Source organism: Dendrobates tinctorius, unplaced genomic scaffold, assembly GCF_039654945.1.
Source record: "Dendrobates tinctorius isolate UK_male_01 unplaced genomic scaffold, ASM3965494v1 ptg000164l, whole genome shotgun sequence".
NCBI lineage: Eukaryota > Metazoa > Chordata > Amphibia > Anura > Dendrobatidae > Dendrobates > Dendrobates tinctorius.
Genome location: NW_027361831.1, coordinates 8429004 through 8452927, shown reverse-complemented (window position 1 = coordinate 8452927; position 23924 = coordinate 8429004). Strand labels below are relative to the sequence as shown.

The 23924-nt window shown below is 47.0% G+C and overlaps 1 protein-coding gene across 7 annotated transcripts in view; it reads right to left on the bottom strand.

The window, feature by feature from the left end:
• The window catches only part of LOC141052932 (uncharacterized), a 251013-nt gene that overhangs the window by 194481 nt on the left and 32608 nt on the right, over nucleotides 1–23924 (bottom strand). For 5 of the 7 annotated variants that reach the window (XM_073550258.1, XM_073550261.1, XM_073550255.1 and 2 more), the window contains 5 exons: nucleotides 4751–4885; nucleotides 4445–4624; nucleotides 4241–4361; nucleotides 4077–4174; nucleotides 3812–3902 (listed from right to left, as the gene is read on the bottom strand). The exons of the other annotated variants lie outside the window; for them this stretch is intronic. In XM_073550258.1, the coding sequence (XP_073406359.1) occupies nucleotides 3812–3902; nucleotides 4077–4174; nucleotides 4241–4361; nucleotides 4445–4624; nucleotides 4751–4879 (619 nt within the window). In that variant the 5' untranslated portion in view covers nucleotides 4880–4885. The remainder of the gene's footprint in view (nucleotides 1–3811; nucleotides 3903–4076; nucleotides 4175–4240; nucleotides 4362–4444; nucleotides 4625–4750; nucleotides 4886–23924) is intronic. 7 annotated transcript variants of the gene reach the window in all.

Here is a 23924-nt window from a genome sequence, read left to right as displayed (position 1 = left end):
TGTTCTTCCTTTCTCTCTGTTCTTTCTTTCCCCCCTTTCTTTCGCTCTCCCTGTTCTTTTTTGTATCCGTTCTTTTCGCTCTCCGTTCTGTTTTCTTTATTTCCTTCTCTCTCTCTTCTTTCTTTCCCCTCTCTTTCTCTGTTCTTTCTTTTTATCTGTTCTCTCTCTCCCCTCTCTGTTCTCTCTCGGTTCTTTTTTTCTGTCCACTTTCGCTCTGTGTTCTCTCTCTCTGTTCTTTCTTTCCCCCCTCTCTCTCTGTTCTCTCTTGGTTCTTTTTTTCTGTCCGCTTTCTCTCTGTGTTCTCTCTTTCTCTCTCTGCTATTCCTTTATCTCTGGCTCTCATTTCTTTCTCTCTGTTTTCTTTCTTTTCCTCAGTACCTGTCAGTGTGCCCACAGTACCAGCCACTGTGCATAATGCCAGCCACGGTGTCCTCAGTACCAGTCAGTGTGATCAACAGTGCTAAATGGGTGTGACTAGTTGTGAAATGGGTGTGGTTGAGGCGTGGCCTAAAGGTTGCCGCAGCCTTCTTCAAAAGTTGGGAGGTATGCATGTGGGCGCTAAATGTGGTTTAGGCACACTGGGGCTCAAAAGGGAAGGGGCATTTTCTGAATTTCTTTTGGAGAGTGAGCAGCCATTTAGCTTTTCCAGAGCCTTTGTGCTATCAGTAACGTGGAAGCCCCCTAAAATTCCATTAACAGATGACAGACCTGAGTGCAGACTTGCTTTTTTTGTGGATTGAGTTGAAGCTTTCATTGGTTTTATTGGGAGCATTTTACATAATGTTTGTGATCACATTTATCTGGTGCTCTACGCTGACCACTTACTTTGGGGCTTCCATCTAAATCTCCAAGTGACGTAATTCAGATGAAACCCCGAGGGATCCATTCACTATAATAAGGCAGCAGAGTTACTCTGGACTCTGTCTGGCCTCTGCTCAGTGGTGTCCTTTTCAGAAATGCACAAAACTATGGTTGATGGCACTTTTATGCAATCCTAAAAAGACGGACACTGCCGGATCACAGGTCAGTCGGTGTCCACAGTGACTCCATTTGCGTCATTATAGGGAATTTTCCGCCGGGGTTTCTGTCTGAATCACGTATTTCACCCCGGTGTAAGTGCTCAGCGCATAACGCAGGATAAATGTTCGCCAAGCCTGACTGCAATCTTTGGGAGGTAGGATGAAACATTCAACAGCAGGTGAAGAATTGGATTTATATATCTTTTACACCGTTCCTCATGTGATTAGGCGACTTTCCTTCAGGTTGGTGCGATTACAACGATATCAGACTTATATTGGTTTTTTAGGTTTGGCAGCTGTCACACACTAAAAGACGATTTTTATTGCAAAAACTGATTTTTGCATTACCATATTTTGAGAGCTATAATTTTATATTTCAGCCAACAGAGTCATCTGAGGACTTGTTTTTTGCAGGACCAGCTTACGTTTTTATTGGTACCATTTTCGTGAATGTGATTGCTTTCTATTCTGATTTTTGGGAGACAGAATGAACAAAGACCATCAATTCAGGGATTGCTTTTTGTTTAATTTTTTATACCGTTCCACGTGTAGTAAAATTGGTAAGACAGCTTTATTCTTTGGGTCAGTACGATTACAGGGATACATCATTTATGTAGTTTTTTATGTTTTGGCATTTTTACACAAACTTTTATAGAAAAAATTATTTTTGCATCGCTTTATTCTGCGAGCTATAGCTTTTTGTTTATTTTTCTGCTGATGGAGCTGTATGGCGGCTTGTTTTTTCAGGGACAAGATGACGTTTTCAGCGGTACCATTTTTATTTACATCCGTCTTTTTGATCGCGTGTTATTGCACTTTTTGTTCGTCAGTATGATCATAAAGCATTGTTTTTTTCCTTGTTTTTTATTTTATTTTTTTTCGGTGTTCACTGGAGGGGTTAACTAGTGCAACAGATTTATAGAGCGGGTCATTACGGACGCGGCGACACCAAACGTGTACTTTTATTATTTTTTCATTTACAGAAATAACTGTATTTGAGAGATAGATATATAGATATATATATATATATATACACACACACACACACACATATACATACATACACACTTTCTTTACTTAGGGATTTTAAAAAAATATATATATTTTTACACATTCCAATATTTTTAACTTTTTTACATTGTCCCAGTATGAAACATTACTATAATGCATCAGATCGCATTGCAGAGTATCGGACCAGGATCTGACAGGCAGGGAAGGAGACATGCCGACTCCTGCTCTCAGCAAGCGCTCACAAGCCACCTTCCCTGCAGGACACAGAAGGACCATCTGGGTGCCGGGGGTCTCCATGGAGACAATCAGGACAACACGATTACATCACGTTGTCCTGATGGAAGTGCGCGGGGAGCCCCCTCCCTGCGCGATGCTCCTCTATGCCGCCGTCACTACTGACAGCGGCATCAGAGCGGTTAAATGCCCGCATTTGGTGCTAGCACCAATTGTGGGCGTTACGGCGGGGTGTCAGCTGTCACATACAGATGACACCGCACGTGATCGTCGAGGTGATCTGCGTGAAGCCGCGTGATCGCTGCGCCGTGCATATACTTCTCTTTGTGGGAACGCACCTCCCGCAGAGCAGTATATGTACGGCACATGTCGGAAAGGGGTAAAAGTGAACCTGTCACCAGGTTTGGCTGAAATGAGATAAGGCCATCACCTTTCTGGGGATATATGCAGCATTCTATAATGCTTTAAGTCTGTCCCAACCCAACCTGTAAAAGAAGAAAAATAACTTATTATACTTACCTGCAGGGCGGTCCTGTCCGAGGGGTGTTGCTCTTCTTGGGCTGATGTTTCCCATCTGCTTACGATCGTCATCCTCCCTCTTGCTTCGTGTGGATAACATGTGCCTGCATCATCTACAGTCTCACCGGCATCACACTCCTGTGCAGCCATACTGATCTGCCCTGTCGAGGGCAGAGTAAAGTACTGCAATGCGCAGGCGCTGGGGATCTGTGACCTTTCCCGACGCCTGCGCATCGCAGTACTTTGCTCTGCCCTCAACAGGGCAGATCAGTATGCCTGCACAGGAGCGAGATGCTGAGGAGACTGTGTGGATAACGCAGGGGCGTGTCATTCATGTGAATAAAGGGCGGCGATCATAAGCAGATGGGAGGCAGAAGACGAAACAGAGGGACACCCCTCAGACCACCCTGCAGGTGAGTATAACAAAAGTTATTTTTCTTCTCTCACAGGTTGGGGTCAGATATACAGCATTATAGAATGCTGTATATCAACCCTGAAAGGCGGTGGCCGTATCTCATATCGGGCAAACCTGGTGACATTATGTGTTATGGATCATAATAGCGAAGTTTGCCCAGAAAGACTGGACTTGGTCTTGTAGGGACCATATGAGCAAAGAAGGGAGAGAAGGTAGATTCATTCAGTAAGATATCAGGGTTCTAGGAAGTTAGCAGCATCATTACCCACCTCTTTCTCTTCGAGGCCCATCAAAATATTTTTCTTCGAATGATTTTCTAACTTGTCAGCACATTCTATGCACGTGATCATTTGGCTTTGTAGTTTACAGATCAGAGCAGGTAAGGGTGAGCATATTCTAATTTCAGATGCGGGATGGATCCTCCAGTTTGCAAGCTCTATAGAAGAAGGACTTTCAGTGCCCATAGTAACTGAAGAAGTTTAGAGTGGAGGAATGTGCAGGGGTCTAATGGCAGAATGGTGATCATATGATTTTGATATGGCTAGACTACACCACCGATAAAGCAGTGAAAGCTGACGACTAAGAAAAATCTCTGACTGTATTTACTACTCACCTTGGCGATTATCTGTAGGAATCTCCTCTTTACACCGCTCATTGCCCCTCACATATTTCTCTGTAGTATTAACGTGGGTCTGATCTTTACCCTGAAACAAATACTGTACTAGTCAGACCGATTGAGAAGTCACATCTATGATCAGTTCTAATCCTGCCATCTCCACCGTTCTCATTACACAATAAAACATATACTGGTGGATAAGACAAGACCTTCACAGCCATCTACACATCACAGCAGAGATCTCTTGACACCTCCTATCTACCTGATGATCCTGAGGAACATTGGGATCTTCTAGTTTACAGTCCTGTGGAAGAAGAGGACGGGGACATCTCTCTGGTGTTGTCCTCTTACTGGATAGATCTAAATGAAACACATTTGTGACATATAGATAATTATAAGCCATATGTATTTAGTCCTGTCTATTACCTGGTGATGAGAGGGGTGGGGGAACCTCCATCATGTTCTTGTACAGATCTTTGTGTTCTTCTAAATACTCCCACTCATCCATGGAGAAATAGACGGTGACATCCTGACACCTTATAGGAACCTGACACATACAATGATACCGTCATCCCCCCGATCTCTTCATAGCGTTACTTTATAATGCTCTAGCATTCCCAGCAGTGTCACCTCTCCAGACAGCAGCTCAATCATCTTGTAGGCGAGTTCTAGGATCTTCTGGTCATTGATGTCCTCATGTATTAGGGGGTGAGGTGGAGGCCCTGTGATTGGGCTCAGGGGTCTACCCCATCCCTCAGAAGTAGGGACCTGACAGTACTCACTAGAGGTCTTCTTCACTACTGTGTAATCCTGGATATCGAGACACACATTAATAAATCTCACTACAGACATTTCCAGAGTCCTCACCTCTCCAGTTCTGTCCGTCTATTATTCTCATAGATAAGAATGACATAATGTGACATCAGAATCTCTCACCTCTCCAGTAAGCTGGAAGAGAATCTCTAGGTTAAGTTGTAATAGCCTGTCCACCATTTTGTCCTTGTCCATATCCATCCTTGATGGGTAAATGAGAAAAAGATGTCCACTGAGAGGATCCAATATCATAGAGACCTTGATGTGAAGAGGATAAGACCGATATAACATCATAAAGAATACCATTTAATAATACAATTACTGGAGATAGTAAGAGGAATCATATGAGGAGATATAATTTGTAGATGTTGTATTCTCTAGTCTCGTACAGACTGGAACATAAGTTGAATTGTTGACCAAGTCATCTCCATGTTCCCAATCCCTGGCTATGATGGCCAATTAGTTGCTGAAGCAATGGCCATAGGTATCATAAGTTTGTTGAAACTAACCAGGAAATACATAGACTGAAGGGGGACTCAAGCAGTGGTGGCACAGGAGGAGTATGGAATCATTAATGTGCTACTATCTTTAATACATTATGTTTTTTTCCCCTCACATCTGCTAATAAAACCTATATACCTTACATCAGACATCAAACTAGTAAAAGAAATGAGCCCACAGCTATGTAGAAAGTAACAATCTTTATTAGGTAAAAGTAGTCTAGGTCCAAAAGTTGAACATATCAGTTTAAACGGCGTCATCCATCGCCCAACTCCAGAGGAAGGCAGGGCTGGCGCCATTCCAGCAGGAGATGGACACTTATGGGTCGGTGTATGGCTCTACTTCCTAACACTATCATTGCTATTGTTGTGTATATACAGCTAACAAAGAAATCCCCTAATATATAAATATCTATTAATCCATTTAAAAACAAACCCAAGCAATACGAGATAAAGAAAAAACACACTATGGTGAGGAGAAATGTCAGATAATATCGGTAGACAGCAGAAATAGATGCCCCGCTGGTAATATGTATAGCTGAAGGCTTTTTTCACTCTATAAAAGGACCATGTTGTTGACATTACACACTCCCAGAATGATAGAAGACTCACACAGTGAGATAAAAAGTGTCATCAAAATGGTGTATAGCGCATGTACGGCGGCAGCAGGATCTTCCAGGGTGCATGCGCAGGTATTCCAGACACAAGGGGTCAACATCGACCTTTGCGAATGTGTCCTGGGCCTCAGATGTCTAAAACAGTGCCCCATACTGGTGCATGTGCAGCACGAGTCCATCAATGCTAAGCACATGCCCCCCCCCCCCCGTCACAGCATCAGTCAGTTGCCTGGAGAAGGCGCCTGCGTGGTGCAGCAAAGGATAAGATATTGCTGCAGTTTACAAATAATAATGCACAGCTGGAACCAATAAATGTCATAGCAGGTGCGATATTATCACCTATAAGGTGTAGTGGAAGCAGTGACCCAGTAAAGTTCAACGCAAATGTCTTTTTTGTCCAAAACTCACAAATGAAAAGCAAAAGGTGTACTCCAAATCGCAGCCTGGGCGTCAAAACAGTCCATATTTGAGACCAGTTGCCGTGGGCGACTACACTACCGTGTAACGCTGAAGGGACGTCAGGCATTTGCTTCCCTTGGCTCTGTGTTGACTACACACACAAGTTGGACGTTGCAGAGCCACCTGCTCTGCAGCTTGCAAACCTACACTGACACACCCAACCTTTGCTGCAGGGATTTTAAATGAGATCTGTGGCCATGGGTCACTTGTAAGACCCGGCTGGAGGGAGTGAACAGTCCCACTGCCATCCTGTAGTTCACTCCAAAAATAAAAGCCCATGCCAGGCTTTCTTAAATCTGCCTTGGTCAAATATCTTGACCAAGTCAAAACTTAGGCAGGGAAGAGGGACAGGGAGTCTTCACAAGATTAGAATCCAGCTGGAATCCAAGCGAGTTTGCTAGCATGTGTCTGGTGGGTGCCGATCCTGCTGGTGCATTCAGCAAACGTAGGAAAAGGAAAGAATATGTTTCTGGCACACCGACCAGTTAAAACGAAAAAAGTTTATTTGGGCATGATTTAAAAATAAAACAATAACATACAACCTTACGCGTTTCTGGCACATATAGTGAGAACATACAGACAGATATAAATAAGGAGCAAGCACCAATCAGAAAAACATGGATTTTTGTGAGTACTCACCGTAAAATCCTTTTCTCCGAGACGCTCATTAGGGGACACAGGTACTGTGGGTGTATGCTACTGCCATCTGGAGGCTGACACCAAGTATACAAAAAAAAAAAAAAAAAAAAAAAGTTAGCTCCTCCGCCGCATACACCCTCGCCCCGATTGCGGGCGGAAACCAGTTTAGTGCAACAGCAGTAGAACACAAAACAAATTAGCCTTAAAGCAGAATACCAAATGTCTGAAAAAGGACCACCCTACTTTTAAAAAGGAATTATATTAATTAAATAATCAAGAGCCAAATGGCTAATAGGGTGGGTGCTGTGTCCCCCAATGAGCGTCTCGGAGAAAAGGATTTTACGGTGAGTACTCACAAAAATCCATGTTTCTCCTTCGTCTCATTGGGGGACACAGGTACTGTGGGACGTCCTAAAGCAGTCCCTGGGTGGGAGAATGACTCACCGATCCAAGCCACATGCACCTCCTGTCTAAGGCTAAGTGCACACGTTGCAGAAATTTTCTGCTCAAAAACCTGAATCCCTTCCCAGAAATCGCACCTATTTTTCCGCTTGCGTTTTTTGCGCAGTTTTGATGCATTTTTTTCTGCAGCGGTAAAAAACGCATCAATGTGCACAAAAAGTGCAAAATGCATAGAAATGACTGTGCAGCTTATTTTTAGCGGTTTTATAGTGAAAACCGCGGTAAAAACCGCTAAAAAAAACGCTGTGTGTGAACACAGCCTAAAGGTGCGCCACTGCTGCTTGGAGAACTCTTCTACCCAGGCTCGCATCTGACGAAGCCTGAGTATGCACATTGTAATGCTTGGAAAAAGTGTGCAGGCTGGACCAGGTTGCTGCTTTGCATACCTGCTCTGCCGAAGCCTGGTGCTGAAGCGCCCAAGAGGCGCCCACTGCCCGAGTAGAGTGCGCTCTTATCCCTGCTGGAATTGGTTCGCCTCTAATAGGGTAAGCCTCTTGAATAGTTAGATGGATCCATCTGGCTATGGTCGACTTTGAGGCTGCGAGTCCCTTCCTGCGCCCTTCGGGGATCACAAACAGCGAGTCTGTCTGGCGAAAGGGTGCCGTCCACGACACGTACCTTCTGAGCACTCTCACTAGGTCCAATGTGTGGAGCGCCTTTTCCACCTGATGTACTGGCGCTGGACAAAATGAAGGCAGGACAATGTCCTCATTAATGTGAAGTGAGGACACGACCTTCGGCAGAAAGGGGGGCGCTGGCCTAAGAACTGCCTTATCCTTGTAAAAGGTAAGAAACGGTGCTCTACAAGATAGGGCTGCCAACTCCGAGACCTGCCTAATGGAAGTAATAGCTACCAAGAATACGACCTTCCTGGAAAGGTATGACAAATTAAATTTCTGGTAACGGCTCAAAAGGAGTATCCTGCAGGACACTCAGGACCAGGTTAAGGTCCCAGGAGTCTATGGGCACTCTATAGGGGGGTACCAAATGAGAGACCCCTTGAATGAACGTCTTGACCTGCATATTAGTAGTGATTCTTTGCTGGAAAAGGACAGACAGGGCCAATATCTGTCTCTTAAGGGAGCTCGGGGCTAACCCTGAGTCTAGGCCTGACTGAAGAAAAGCAAGGATGTTGGGAACCGAAAAAGACAGTGGAGCAACCCCGTGCTCTCAACACCAACCAAAGAAAACCTTCCAAGTGTGATGGTAAATTCTCACCAAGGTAGGCTTACGGGCACTAACCATTGTAGCAACCACTTCACGCCCAAACCCCGCCTGGGTCAGAATCCAAGATTCAATGGCCATGCCGTCAAACACAGGGCCCCTAAGTTCGGGTGGCAGATCGGCCCCTGAGACAGTAAGTCTGGTCGTTCTGGCAGACGCCAAGGAACGTCTGCGAGGAGCTGCACTAGATCCGCGTACCATGCCCGACGGGGCCAGTCTGGGGCCTGCAGAATTGCTGGAACCCCCTTTGATTTGATTTTTCTGATGACCCTCGGAAGTAGTGGCAGCGGGGGGAAACAGGTATGGGAGGTGAAACTGGTTCCATGGTAGAACCAATGCATCCACTGCGATCGCTTGCGGGTCTTGGACTAAGCGACAAACACGGCCACTTTGGCGTTTACCATGGAGGCCATCAGATCCACGTCCGGTGTCCCCCACCGTTGGCAAATCTGCTGGAAGACCTCCGGGTGCAGGGACCATTCCCCGGGCACGACACCCTGCCGGCTTAGGAAGTCAGCTGCCCAACTTTCCACGCCTGGTATGTGGACTGCTGAAATTACCGAGTGGTTCCCCTCAGCCCAGCGTAGTACATGCTCTATCTTGCGCATGGTTGCCCTGCTGCGAGTGCCCGCCTGATGATTCACGTATGCCACCGTCGTGGCCTTGTCCGATTGAATCCGGACAGGACGTCCTGCTAGAAAGTGCTGGAAATGTTGCAGTGCCAACCGCACCGCTCGTATCTCCAACAAGTTGATCGGGAGGCGTGCCTCCTGTTGAGACCATTGCCCCTGAGTCGTATGGTGGCGGAAAACTGCTCCCCAACCGAGGAGGCTCGCATCGGTTGTGATCACCAACCACTGATCTGGCGGGGGGAAGGCTTTCCCCTGAAGAGAGGAGTCGCGCGTCCACCACTGCAGTGACCGTTTGACTTGAGAGGACAACCTGCACTGATGATCGAGCGTGAATGGACTCTTGTCCCAGGATGTCAAGAAGGCGTGCTGCAGGGGACGAAGATGAAATTGGGCAAACGGAATTGCTTCCATTGCCGCCACCATCCTCCATAGGACCCTCATCCCGAACCGAATGGTGTGAGGGCCTGGCTGCTGAAGTTTTCAACCTCTCTGCCGGAGCGCTAGAGCCTTGTCCTGAGTGAGAACTACCAACCCTCGGGAGGTGTCGAAAATCATCCCCAAGAAAGAAATCCTCTGAGCTGGGACAAGGGATGACTTCTTCCCGTTGACCAACCATCCTAAGCGGGACAGGGTATCCAGCGTGATGTTGACATTTTCCTCGCATGCCTGAAATGACGGACCTTTCACCAAGAGGTCGTCTAAGTACGGCAAGACAACTATGCCCCGAGAGGGTAGAATGGCCATGACGACCGCCATTACCTTCGTGAACATTCTGGGGGTGGTGGCCAACCCGAAAGGCAGAGCTACAAATTGGAAATGCCGACCATCAATTGCGAAACGCAGGAACCTTTGATGCGGAGGAAAAATAGGGACGTGCAGGTAAGCATCCTGGATGTCGATCAAGGCCAAGTATTCTCCCTGCTCCATGGCCGATATAACTGAACGGAGGGATTCCATTCGAAAGTGCTTGATCCTGATGAACCTGTTCAGGAGTTTTAGGTCCAGAACCGGCCATACTGTCCCGTCCTTCTTGGGGACCGCGAACAGGTTGGAATAAAAACCCTGAGTTTTCTCGCACTCTGGTACAGGGACAATGACCCCGTTGCGCTGGAGTACCTCGATGGCCCCTAGCAATGCCTCTGCCCGGGATTCCGCTTTGGGAAGCCGAGAAAGAAAAAATCATTTTGGAGGATATCTGACAAATTCTATTTTGTACCCGGACGACACTAATTCCACCACCCATGCGTCGCGTGCTACCGTGACCCAGACGTGGCAGAACCGGAGTAGACGGCCGCCTACTCTGCCGTCTTCGGCCCGAGTCAATTAGCCGAGGGTCTCTGGGATCTGGCTCCCCTTGACCTGGGCATGCGGGCTCGCATCCTGCCCAGCGGGTTGGCTCTATACGTGACGATCCTTGTCTTGGTTGTAGCGAGCTGGGGCGGACGAACTGCTGCCATCCACCCGGGGTTGCGAAATGCCGAAAGCGTGCCTGAGGCTGACGAAACGGCAGTTTAATTTTCTGCTGTGGAAGAAAACTGCTTTCCCCCCCCCCCCGTAGCATCCGAGATGAGTTTGTCTAATTTTTCCCCAAATAGGCGGCTACCTTGATAAGGCAGGGAAGTCAAGGATTTCTTGGAGATCGAACCGACCCGCCACAGCCTTAACCACAGGGCTCTCCTAATGGCGATTGCATTTGCCGCCGCTAGTGCTGCGTAATTAGCCGCATCTAAGGAGGCATTGATTAAATAGTCACCCGCCATCGTGATCTGACTTATCTCCGACACCTCCGCTGGCAGGTCTCTATCCTGCAGGACTTTATTTAATGATTCTGACCATGACATCATGGCCTTGGCTACCCATGTTGCCATGAATGAGGGAGAGTGCGCTGATACTGATGCTTCATATACCGAGCGGGCCAAGCTCTCTATGAGGCGATCCGTGGGGTCTTGAATGGAAGAAACACTAGGCACCAATAGCAAAGTTTTTGAGGCCAAGCGTGACACTGTGGGATCCACAACCGGAGATTCCGCCCATTTTTTACAGAGCTCCGGTGCAAACGGATATCTCGTTTCTAGCGTTTTCTGGCCTGAAAAACGCCTGTCTGGACGTTCCCCTGTGACGCTGCACTATGTCCTCGAACTCTGGGTGAGTGCTAAACACTATGCGGCCGCTTGGCCCTCTTAAAGGACACCTTATGACCTGAGGTTAGGGAGACGTCCTCCTCAATACCCAAAGTCTGATTGACAGCTTCAATGAGGCTGTCAACCGTCTCCCGACACCCTGGCGTATCCAGGTCCAGGGACTCCTCCGCGTCATGATGCAAACTCTGCTCGCTCCCGGAAAATGGTGACGGAGAACGAGACGCCGCACTCACGGATGCCGAAGCACCGGAGGGGCCCGGAGACGCAGTGTGGGTTCTCTTCTATTGCGTTTGACTAGAGAGAGTGCGGCCCTGCAGGCCGGAGGCTCTTGTGAGGTGGATGAACCCTCCCAGACAGGCGGCACCGGATATGACGTCACGCCGGGTGGGCGGAACTTCCGCCCGCGGCCTAGCGCAGAAGCCGCAGGCTAAATTACTCACTGCCCGCCCGCCCACTGGCAGCCCCGCTATCCTGGCAATCCCGCCGGCACCTCCATGACCGCTCCATGGGCGCTGGCGGTCCTCCATATTCGCGGCCCCCGACTGATGAGCCACATGCAGGTAGTAGGGAGGGAGGAAGGGGAATGGAGACTGCCGGATTGCAGCCCTACTCCCATAACCGGTCAGCTTCTGGCCGCACCGCTGACACCTGATTCTGGAGCCTCTCCCAAAACACTGCCCAGGGCCCTCAACAGCCATTCATACCTGCGAATCCAGCCACCAGGTAGAGGGGATGGGGTAATTCCTTTGGACGGTGCAGGCACCCTAGCTCCGTCCGCCTTGCAGGGGCGAGGAGAGGGACCGTCCGCCGCCATGCAGCACCGCCGTCTTGCAATGGTGGAGCAGTGGGGGCCGCACAGACTAGTCTTGTGCCTCTGTGCAAGCCCATGGTTTCAATACCTAGGGGTGGACAGGGCTAAGTCTGGCATAATGTCCCACGTCGCGGGAAAGGATACGTGGAGGGATACTCGCACGTGCTCGCTCGTTGATGGTTTGGGGAAATCGGATCCTTTCAATAGGATGTGTTGCCCCTGTCTTATCTTCATAAAATAAAAAAGAAAAAATAGAAGTCTGGGGAAAAGTCGCAGATATGTCCCTCGGTGCGGGAAAGGATACGCAGAGACGATACTCAACGCGTGCTCGCCCGTTGATGGTTTGGGGAGATCGGACCCTTTCAATAGGATCTGTCGCCCCTGTCTCATCTTCATAGTAAAATGGAAAAAAGAGAAAAAAAAAAAAAAATAGTCTGGAGAGATCCAGACTGTGTGTGCCTCCATAGGACACTAAGCAAAAAACTGGTTTCCGCCCGCAATCGGGGCGAGGGTGTATGCGGCGGAGGAGGAGCTAGCTTTTTTTTTTGTACGCGTATACTTAGTGTCAGCCTCCAGACGGCAGTAGCATACACCCACAGTTCCTGTGTCCCCCAATGAGACGAAGGAGAAATAATTGGTTAATGAAATGCAACAGCTTTAACACAAAACAAATGACGGCTCCAGAGTAGGAGCTATTGTTGGCGTTGATATTAGCGATATGCTCGGTGATCCTTTTTTTAAATTTATGGATCGTGCAACCGATGTTTTTGACTTGGCAAGAAGAGCGCTGAAAGCAGTACATCACATGTTTGGTATCACAATTAATAAAAGTGGATATCTGATGATTTATTCTGGGGGATATCGAAAATGGGGTTTTTTTTGCGGTCCAATGCAAAGGGGCTTACATTACACCTGCTGCCGCCACACTTGTGGAAGCCTTTTACTGCTAAACAATCAGGGGTGGAATCGTCCTCATTTACAACAGGTAAGTACTGACAAATAATGTCTTTTATTTGTTTAAGCTGTGGGCTGTACGGAGGTGAAAACGTGATAGAGGATCAATTGTCTTGAGGGAGAGAAAAATCGGTTTCATTAGATAAAGAAGGTCTTGGTTCGTTTAACCCCTTTAACCCCGAGGGTGGTTTGCATGTTAATGACCAGGTCAATTTTTACAATTCTGACCACTGTCCCTATATGAGGTAATAACTCTGGAACATTTCCATGGATCCTGGTGATTCTGACAATGTTTTCTTGTGACATATTTTACTTCATGACAGTGGTAAACTTTCTTTGATACAACTTGCGCTTATTTGTTAAAATTTTGCAAAAATTTTGAAAATTTCGCAATTTTACAACTTTGAATTTTTATGCCCTTAAATCAGAGATATGGCACACAAAAAACTCAATAAGTAACATTTCCCACATGTTCACTTTACATCAGCACAATTTTGAAACCAACATTTTTTTGTGTTAGGAAGTTATAAGGGTTAAAAGTTGACCAGCAATTTCTCATTTTTACATTTTTTCTTTAGGGACCACATCAAATTTGAAGTCACTTTGAGGGGTCTATATGATATAAATTACCCAAAATTGACACGATTCTAAAAACTGCACCCTAACCACATTCAAGAAGTTTATTAACCCTTCAGGTGCTTCACAGGAATTTTTGGAATGCTTAAAAAGAAAAATGAACATTTAACTTTTTCGCACAAAAAAAAAAAATTACTTCAGATTCAAATTTTTTTAATTTTCCCCAAGGGAAATAGGAGAAATTGGACCCCAAAAGTTATTGTGCAATTTGTCCCGAGTACGCTGACACCCCATATGTGGAGGGAAACCACTGTTTGGGCGTACGACAGCGCTCAGAAGGGAAGGAGCGCCGATTGACTTTTTCAATGCAAAATTGGCTGGAACTGAGATTGGACGCCATGTTTCGTTTGGAGAGCCCCTGATGTGCCTAAACAGTGGAAACCCCCAACAAGTAACCCCATTTTAGAAACTAGACCACCCAAGGAACTTGTCTAGATTTGTGGTGAGAACTTTGAACCCCCAAGGGATTCACAGAATGTTTATAATAGAGCTGTAAAATTAAAAAAATCATTTTTTCCACAAAAATGATCTTTTCACCCCCCATTTTTATTTTCCTAACGGTAACAGGACCCCAAGGAACTTATCTAGATGTGTGGTGAGAACTTTGAACCTCCAGGTGTTTCACTAAAGTTTATAGCGCACGGGCGTGAAAATAAAATCATTTTTTTCCACAAACATGATCTTTTAGTCTCCAATTTATTTTCCCAAGGGTAACAGGAGAAATTGGACCCCAAAAGTTGTTTTCCAATTTGTCCTGAGTACGCTGATACCCCATATGTGGGAGAAAACCACTGTATGGACAAACTACAGGGCTCAGAAGGGAAGTAGTGTTGTTTTGGAATGCAGACTTTGATGGAATGGTCTGCGGGCGTCATGTCGCGTTTGGAGAGAGAAGAACTTATCTAGATGTGTGGTGAGCACTTTGAACCCCCAAGTGCTTCACAGAAGTTTTATAATGTAGAGTTGTAAAAATAAAAAAATCATTAATTCCACAAAAATGATCTTTTCGCCCCCAATTTTTTAGAACTTGGACTCTAAAAATGACTGTGCAATTTGTCCCGAGTATGCTGATACCCCATATGTGGGTAAACCACTGTTTGGGCACATGGCAGCGTTTAGAAGGGAAGGAGCGCCAGATTTTACTGTTATGGTTTGCAGGTGCCATGACCCACTGGGAGAGCCCATGAGTTGCCGAAACAGCAGAATCCCACATAAGTGACCCCATTTTATGAACTACACCTCAATGAATTCATCTAGGGGTGCAGTGATCATACTGACACCATGGGTGTGTCACAGAATTTTATACCATTGGGCAGTGAGGACAAAATAACTACATTTTTACCACCAAAACTTTGTTTTAGTCAAAGATTTTACATTTTCACACAAAGTGGGTAAAAATGGAAACAAAATTTGTCCCACAATTTCTACTGAACGTGGCAATGCCCCATATGTGGCTGTACAGTGCTACTTAGCCACGCGGAGAGACTCGGGAGGAATGGAGCGTTATTTGCCTATTCAAGTGAATGGGTCTGTGCACATGTCAGTGTGTTTTCCACGGGCTGTGTATCCATGGGCAAAACACGCTGAAATGTCCGTTTTTTTAATGTCAGCAAGGGCCACAATACATTCAGCACACGTTCATACACATAACACACATGGATGTCATCCATGTGACACGCATTGGCGCCGGGGAAGAAGAGTTACAGTAAGCGCTGTTCCCTGGTGTCGGGTGATGAACACGGCTCTCATCATTCTCCCCTGCTCTGCCGGCGATCGGCACAAGCAGGGGAGAATGATTCTTCCTTGCTTGTGCCGATTGCTGGCAGAGCAGGGGAGAGTGATGAGAGCCGTGTTCAGCACCCGACGCCGGGGAACAGCGCTTACTGTAACACTTCTTCCCTGGCGCCCGTACTTGTGCTGCAAGTATTACACACACGGACATCTCCGGTACCGGAAATATCAGGACGTGTGAAAGAGGCCTTATAGCGGGTTTTTATGTTTGGCTGCTGTTACATATTAAAAGATGCTTTTTATTGCAAAAAATAGTTTTTGCATCACCACATTTTGAGAGCTATAATTTTTCCATCTTTTGGCCCACAGAGTCATGTGAGCTCTTGTTTTTTTGCAGGACGAGTTCACGTTTTAATTAGTACCATTTTCAGGCATGTGACATTTTTTGATCACTTTATCCAATTTTTGTGAGGCAGAATTAACAAAAACCAACAAATCATGAATTTCTTTTAGGAGGGGCGTTTATTCTGTTCCGCAAGTGAAACATTTAAGGGTTACCGGTCAAAAGTTTAGGGTCACTTAGAAATTTCCTTATTTTTGAAAGTACAATATATATACACTATAGGAATAAAAAGAGCGCAATAGGGTCTTGTCCGAGTTGATGTTTGAAAGAAATAAAAGAAATACACTCACCTTTTCCAGGAGAGATTTAAACACATAGGATCAGTTATCAGCTTGCTGCACGTCCAAAGGTCCACTCTGTGACCGCCATAACATTAAGCTTATAATGGAACAAAAATTCATGGACTTAAGTGCGCTGCCGAACAAATAACGAATCCAGATTAGATAAAAGGATTAACCATTTATTTCCCAACGCGTTTTGAAGAAAATACTTTTTCCTCAGAGGAAACCGAATTACCGGTAAGTCTAATTCTATTTTCTCCAGTCACCTTCCACGACAGTCACCGTGGAGTTATACCAACATTAATTTTGTTTAGGGAGGGACCACGGCTTGCAGAAGGCGCCTGCCAAATGTTAGATCCCTATCAAAATTTTATCTGTAGTGTCTGGTAAAGGTGTGCACAGAGGACCAGGTGGCGGCTCTGCATATCCGCTCCGATGACGCGTTTCCTCTTGCTGCCCACTATGTAGTGACTGATCGGGTGGAGTGGGCCTTTAGAGACTCGGGAAGAGAGATCTTTTGACAAATATGCCAGGCCGATGGCCTGTTCGATCCAGCTTGCTATTGTTTTTTGCCGCCTTCTTTCCCTTACTCACCCTGAATATTGGATAAACAGGCTCTGGTCAATTCTCCAATCCTTGGTTAGTTCAAGGTAATGAAGAACCACTCTGCGGACATCCAGTGTGTGGAATCTTTCTTCCTTCATATTGGAAGGATTTGGGCAAAATAAGGGCAACACAATATCCTGACCCCTATGAAAGTCTGAAACCACTTTGGGCAAAAAGGAGGGGTCTAGGTGCAGTACTGTCCTCGTTGAGCAAGAGGTATGGTTCTTGTACCGATAGGGCCTGCATTTCCCATACTCGTCTAGCAGTGGTGATCGCTACGAAAAAGACTGTCTTAAGTGTGAGGATTCTTAATGAAATTTCGGGCAGGGGCTCAAATGGGGCCTGTGTTAGACTATTGAGCACTATATTAAGATCACTCTCCCGGATGGATGTCCTTCCTGCTGGAGGAAGTCCGCCTGGATGTTGTCTGACCCTTTCAGGTGAACCGCTGATATGGACAGTAGGTGTTTTTCTGCCCAGAGGAAAATTTTTGCTGTCACTGTCTTCAGACTGGCATACTTCGTACCCCCCTGGTGTCTGAAGTAGGCTACCGTGATTACGTTGTCGGAATAGATCCGAACAAGATGGGTCTGGATAAGGGACAAAGCGGCTTTTAGTGCTTCCTGTACTGCCTTCAGTTCCCTTATTTTCGACGATCTTGCTCTTATGTTTTGGGACCATCGTCCTTGGAAATAAGCCTCCTCCACCACGGCTCCCCAGCCTCTCAGGCTGGCATCGGTACAGATTATTTTCAGGGGAAGCTGGTCCCAGCTTACTCCCTGCCTCAAGTTTTGGTAACTCAGCCACCACAAGAGAGCTGATCACACGTGTCCTGGAAGAGGAATTTTCCTTGACAGATTGTTCTGATACTTACTTGAGTTTACCAGGACTTATGACTGGAGGATTCGTTTATGTGCCTGAGCCCAGGACACCGCCTTAATACACGATGTCAAGGACCCCAGGATAGACATGGCGTCCTTCAGAGTCAGTGCCCTTTGTTCTCTGAATCTGATGATTTTGTGTCGGAGGTCCACCTGACGATCCTCGGGAAGAAAGGATGTCCTTTTTTCTGAGTCTATAATTCCCAGGAATTTTTTCCTTGGGAGAAAGGTGAAGGTCCGACTTCTGAAGATTCGGGATCCAACCTAGGGATTCGAGGATCTGCAGAGTTTGACACGTCCTGGTTTAGTCGGGATATCGATGGAGCGATAATGAGCAGGTCGTCTAAATATGGAACAATACATATTCCTTGCAGACGGATGAAAATGACTGCTTCCCTCATAATTTTCGTAAAACACCCTTGGTGCTGGTGATACGCCAAAGGGGAGGGCATTGAACTGGAGATGGCTGATCCCCCGGTCGTGGGAGACCGCGAACCTCAGGAATTTTCTGTGATCCGAATGGATTGGGACGTGGTAATAAGCGTCCCTCAAGTCTACGGTAGCCATCAGCCAGCCCTGCCCAATAAGAGGGATCGCCGATTTTACAGACTCCATCTTGAACCTCCGGTATTTGATGAACCGATTTAGGGGTTCAAGTTTATGATAAGCCTGTATTTTCCGGAGGGCTTCCTCACAAAGAATAGGTGGGAGTAACGTCCTCTGCCCATTTCCTGCTGAGATACATATGAGACTACTTCTTTCCGTAACAGATCTTGGAGTTGAAGAAGTAGGATCTTTTGGAGATCTGGAGACTGTGTAGGGGTGACTCTTAGACAGGGGGGGGGGGGGGGGGGGGGTTGTTCGAACTCCAATTTCAGCCCGAATTGTATGGTGTGCAGGATCCACTGGTTCGAGGTCGTGGACTGCCATTGGGCGAAGAATTGAGTCGACCCTGCGACGAACAGGGGACCGATGTCGCCAAATTGCGATGGACGACGCGGCCTGTGCCACCAATACATCACAATCCCAACACTCACACGGGTGTGTCAGTGGACAAAGGGACGCGACGCACTGCTGGCACACAGCTATCACAGGCACAGTGGCAGCTTATCTTAGTTATCCCACCACTGACACCATGTGACCAAAATATACAGCAAGCTAATCTCGCTCTAACAATTTACCGCAGGGGGGTATTTTGGATGCCCCACCACTGCTAACAACCTTCCAAGAACTGCAGGGATTTTTTTATATCCCACTTTCTCAGTTCCACTTTGGAACTCGCAGCTCTCCGGCGCCCCCCCTTACCCTCAGGTCAGGGAACTGCACCTAGGATAAGTAGTCGCCGGATGGGCTGCTTGTTGTATATGGGCACTTAGACTACTGCAGTAAGGGAATTATCAATGCTGTGGCCGCAGCCCCTCATTCAGCATGTAAGACCCGTCTGTACTGCCAGCTAGCCTAACCAACCGCACACACCACACTGCCACGCTTTACTTAATCACAGAGTTAATTTAGAGGGTCCGTGACAAACCCCAAATTAGTAGTGATTATCTAAAAAGGGCGCATAGTTCGTTTCTTAGAGCATGGAGACAGAGCTAATAGATTTTATCATTTATTCCCAAAAGGGCAGTGATTACATAGATAAAAGTTGCTATAAATTGAGACATCAAATACGTACAATACAAATATAACATAAAGAGTTTAAAAGACAAAGTAACACTCACATGTGCTTAGTCGGTATCAGGCAGACCAAGTGGGGGGAAGAAGGCGGAGCCACACGTCTACACGTCTTGTCACCACGGACTCTGCAGCTACAACTGACTGGAATTTGGTAGGGAATACCCTATAGTCTAGGGTCTGTGACCTCACGAAATGGGCAGTCTGGTGAGGTCCAACCCCCTTTTCTCTAAGTTATGATTCTTTACTAAAACTTTATAATAACCATATCTTCACGAGGGAAGCTCGCACAGACATATATGGTATCATTGGTTGTAGTTCAACGAACCCACCAAGACAACATCAAACTTGCCATAACTAGGACACTCCATTTGGGAGCAATTCATATCTCAGTTTCTGGAGAGGTTATAACTTTTAAAATTAGGAATTAGAAAGCTGGCCTCGTGCCCTTCGCAGAAATGTGGGTTTTATATCTGTCATGAGCGAAGCGCACGCTAGGCTTCTTTAATATTTCCTATACCTGTACTCAAACCTCGTGGTTTCAGAACAAAGGACATCCTTTCCACTTAGCTGTGCTGGGGGTGGATGGGGGAAGGAGAAGGCTTCGAGAGTAAATGCCCGGTTTCCTGTTACCAGCAGGCAGAGGGGGTGGGGGGAGGTGAGGGGAATGCTGCAGCTGACAGTCTACAATGTCCTCAGAAGGAAAGGGGAGATTCTGGAAGGTTCCAACAGAAAACATCATACCTTACAGACATTTTACATTACAGACCCCCCCCCACCGGGGAGCCACTGTTTGTCCGGAGGCTGCTGTTGTTGAGGGACAAGGATGTTCTTCCCTCTACCCCCTTTTGGGTAGCTCCACCGTTCCGTCTTGCCCCTCCCTCTGAACTCACTCTGGGAGGACTGCTCACGTGGGGGATGAAAAAAACGCCTCCTGGTGGCTGTTCGGGTAGCGATTTCTTTTTGTCTGAAGCTTTCTCGAGGATGTCGTCCAAGACTGGCCCGAACACATGGTGCCCCAGGAAGGGGATGGCACAGAGCTTTGTCATAGAGGTGATGTCACCTCCCAACTTCAGCCAGAGGGCCCTTCTAGCCGAATTAGAAAGGACTAAGGACCTTGCTGCTACCCGCACCGTCTCTCCCGAGGCATCGGCTAAAAAGCCCTTTGCTTTCTGGAGAAGGGGAAGGGAATCTAAGATTTCTTCTCTGAGAGTACCCCGAGAGAGGTGATCCTCTAATGTATGAAGCCAGAGAAATAAGGCTCTAGCGACGCAAGTGGAGGCTACATTTGCTTTGAGCAAATCTGTGGATGCTTCCCAGGATTTTTTAAGGTGACTTTTTTATTTTACGATCCATAGGATCTTTCAACTGGGAAGAGTCCTCGAAAGGGAGGGACGTCTTCTTAATAACCTTAGAGACTTGGACATCTATCTTAGGGATATCCCAAATAGAGTTGTCACCCTCGAGAGGAGAGCGATTTTTTAGTTCCGAGGGTACACTAAGTCCTTTCTCAGGGGAGGACCACTCCTGAACTATCAGGTTTTGGACATTTTCGTGCACCGGAAACTCTTTCCTACCTCTGGGTTTCAGCGCCCCAAACATTTCATCCTGAACCGAGCTTCACCTCCTCCTCCTCAACCCCCATGGTATTTCTCACCATGGAGACAGGCTCTTCCATATCCTAAGAGAAGAAATATTTTTTTGTGTCGGGTTTGGGGGTGGATGTGGAGCCCTCATTCTCCCAAATATCCTCAGACCCTGAGGTACGGACCTCTCCCGAATCAGTATCCGTAGGTGCTATTTTACACTTATTTTGGAGAGGGGTCTGGGGCACCGGGGTCTGGGCAAATGCCACCATGGAGGTCTGTACCTCCTGCTTAATGTTTTAATACTGTCAAACAGGGGGGCTGTTCAGTGCGCAGGATGTCCTGCGTACAAGGTTGGCATAGCTTCTTTTTGTAAGGGAAGCCTGGCACCACAGATGCTACACTTGCGGCTGGGTTTATTTCTTGGGGAAGAGGCCTTTTCTTCCTGCAAGGAGAGAGAGAAGGCTACTCAATGACCCGCGCCACCAAAGTTTGGACAGTTAGGGGACCGGCCCTGCTACTCAGATGCAGCTGTCAAGGATTTGTCGCCGTCCATAGCCAGCACCAGTCACCATACAGACACACTGCGCTTACTTGGAGTCTGTTGCCCGATTATATGGGCATTGTAGCGTTCAATGTTTGTGCCCCTTCTTCCTCCTGGTCCATGGGGAGGAACCTTCGGCACAACCCCGTGCCATGGCCCGGGCGCCCGGCGTGTGCGCTCCATCCAGAACGCCGGAGGACATGAACCGGAAGCGTGCCGACGTCACTTCCGGTCAGAAGCCACACCCCCAATGCACGCAGGCCTGACATTGGCAGCGCGAGAGAGGAAGGAGGAAGCTAGGGAGCTCCAGAGGACCCCGGCTGCACTATACCGCCCCGCTTTACCTCGGAGGGCGCAGGAGGGGCAGCAGAAGTCCCGAGTCGCACCTAGAGGTGGAGACGGGAGCAGCCATATGGAGAGGCGAACCTCCTGACCTCAGCTGCCCGGCATTGTAAGTTTCCAGTAGCTCCGCTCGCCGACGGCGGCAGCCCCCTCGTACCTCTTCATGCCCCACTGGGGGACAGGAAAAACACTGGAGGTTGCAGGAAGGGGAGGGTTATTTCCTAGAATTGTAGACTTAGAAGGGACGTCCTGGGCCATCTGGTCCAACCCCCTGCTTAAAGCAGGAATTCATAAGGAGTGGACTGCTGCTGGAGTCATTGCTTCAAGAGCCACCAAACACAGATGTATCCAGGACATGGGCTACAAGTGTCACATTCCTTGTGTCAAGCCACTCATGACCAATAGATTTCGCCAGAAGCGTCTTACCTACCTGGGCCAAGGAGAAAAAGAACTGGACTGCTGCTCAGTGGTCCAAAGAGTTGTTTTCAGATGAAAGTAAATTTTACATTTCATTTGGAAATCAAGGCCTCAGAGTCTGGAGGAAGAGTGGAGAGGCACACAATCTAAGCTGCTTGAGGTCTAGTGTGAAGTTTCCACAATCAATGATGGTTTGGGGAGCCATGTCATCTGCTAGTGTAGGTCCATTGTGTTTTATCAAGACCAACATTAGCCCAGCCGTCTACCAGGAAACTTTGGAGCACTTCATGCGTCCCTCTTTCGACAAGCATTTTAGAGATGGAAATTTCATTCTCCCGCAGGACTTGGCATCTGTCCACACTTCCAAAAGTACCAATACCTGGTTTAAAAACAGTATCACTGTGCTTGATTGGCCAGCATTCTCGCCTGACCTTAACCCCATAGAGATTCTCAGGTATTGTCAAGATGAAGATGAGACACGAGACCCAACAATGCAGCCCTCTGTGTTTCCTGTTCCCCATTAGGGCGGGGAGACATCCACCAAGGTGACGGTCGTGGAAGGTGCCTGGAGAAATAGTGCGTAAAGCACTATTTCTCCAGGCACCCCCCACATGTGGGGTATCAGCATACTCAGGACAAATTGCACAATATCTTTTGGGGTCCTGTTACCCTTGGGAAAATAAAAATTGGGTGTGAAAAGATCATTTTTGTGGAAAAAATATGATTAATTGTACGGATATACGTTATAAACTTCTCACCACATATCTAGATAAGTTCCTGGGGGGGGGGGGCTAGTTTCCAAAATGGGGTCACTTGTGTGGGTTTTCCACTGTTCAGGCCATCCGGGGCTCTCCAAACATGACATGGAGTCCGATCTCAATTCCAGCCAATTCTGCGTTGAAAAAAATTACTCCTTCCCTTCTGAGCTCTGTCATGCGCCAAAACAGTGGTCCCCCCCCCCCCCCCCCCCCCCAACATATCAGGTATCAGCGTACTCAGGAAAAATTGCACAGTAACTTTTGCAGTCCAATTTCACCTGATACCCTCGGTAAAATAAAAAAAAACTGGACCTGAAGTAATTTTTTTGTGAAAAAAAGTTACGGTAAATGTTCATTTTTTTTTTTTTAAACATTCAAAAAATTCCTGTGAAGCATCTGAAGGGTTAATAAACTTCTTCAATGTGGTTTGGAGCACCTTGAGGCGTGCAGTTTTTAGAATGGTGCCACTTTTGGGTATTTTCTATCATATAGACCCCTCAAAGTGACTTCAAATGTGATGTGATCCCTAAAAAAATGTTGTTGAAAAAATGAGAAATCACTGGTCAACTTTTAACCCTTATAATTTCCTGTAATGTAAAATATGCATGTTAAGTAACATTTGATTTTGCTGGAACCTTCCAGAATCTTCCATTCAAGGAGAAAGTCTCCTTGTCACATAGCTGCAAGCATTTGACCTCCACCCCCCTTTCACTCCTTAGCAGCTGTGTGTGTGTGCTGCTCTGTGCCTGCATTTGGTAACAGTACACCGTCCATTTCCTGTTGTAGCTAGGAATGTGGATTAGCTAAGTGAAAGGATTTCTTTGTTTGAGACACGCGGCTAAATAAAACAATGAGAGATATTAAAGAAGCTCTAGCGGGCACCTCCCTCGCGGCAGAGATATAATAATTACATTTCTGCGAAGGGCACGAAACCAGCTTTCTAACCCCTAATTGTCACACTTCTAACCCCTCCAGAAACTGAGATATGGATTGCTC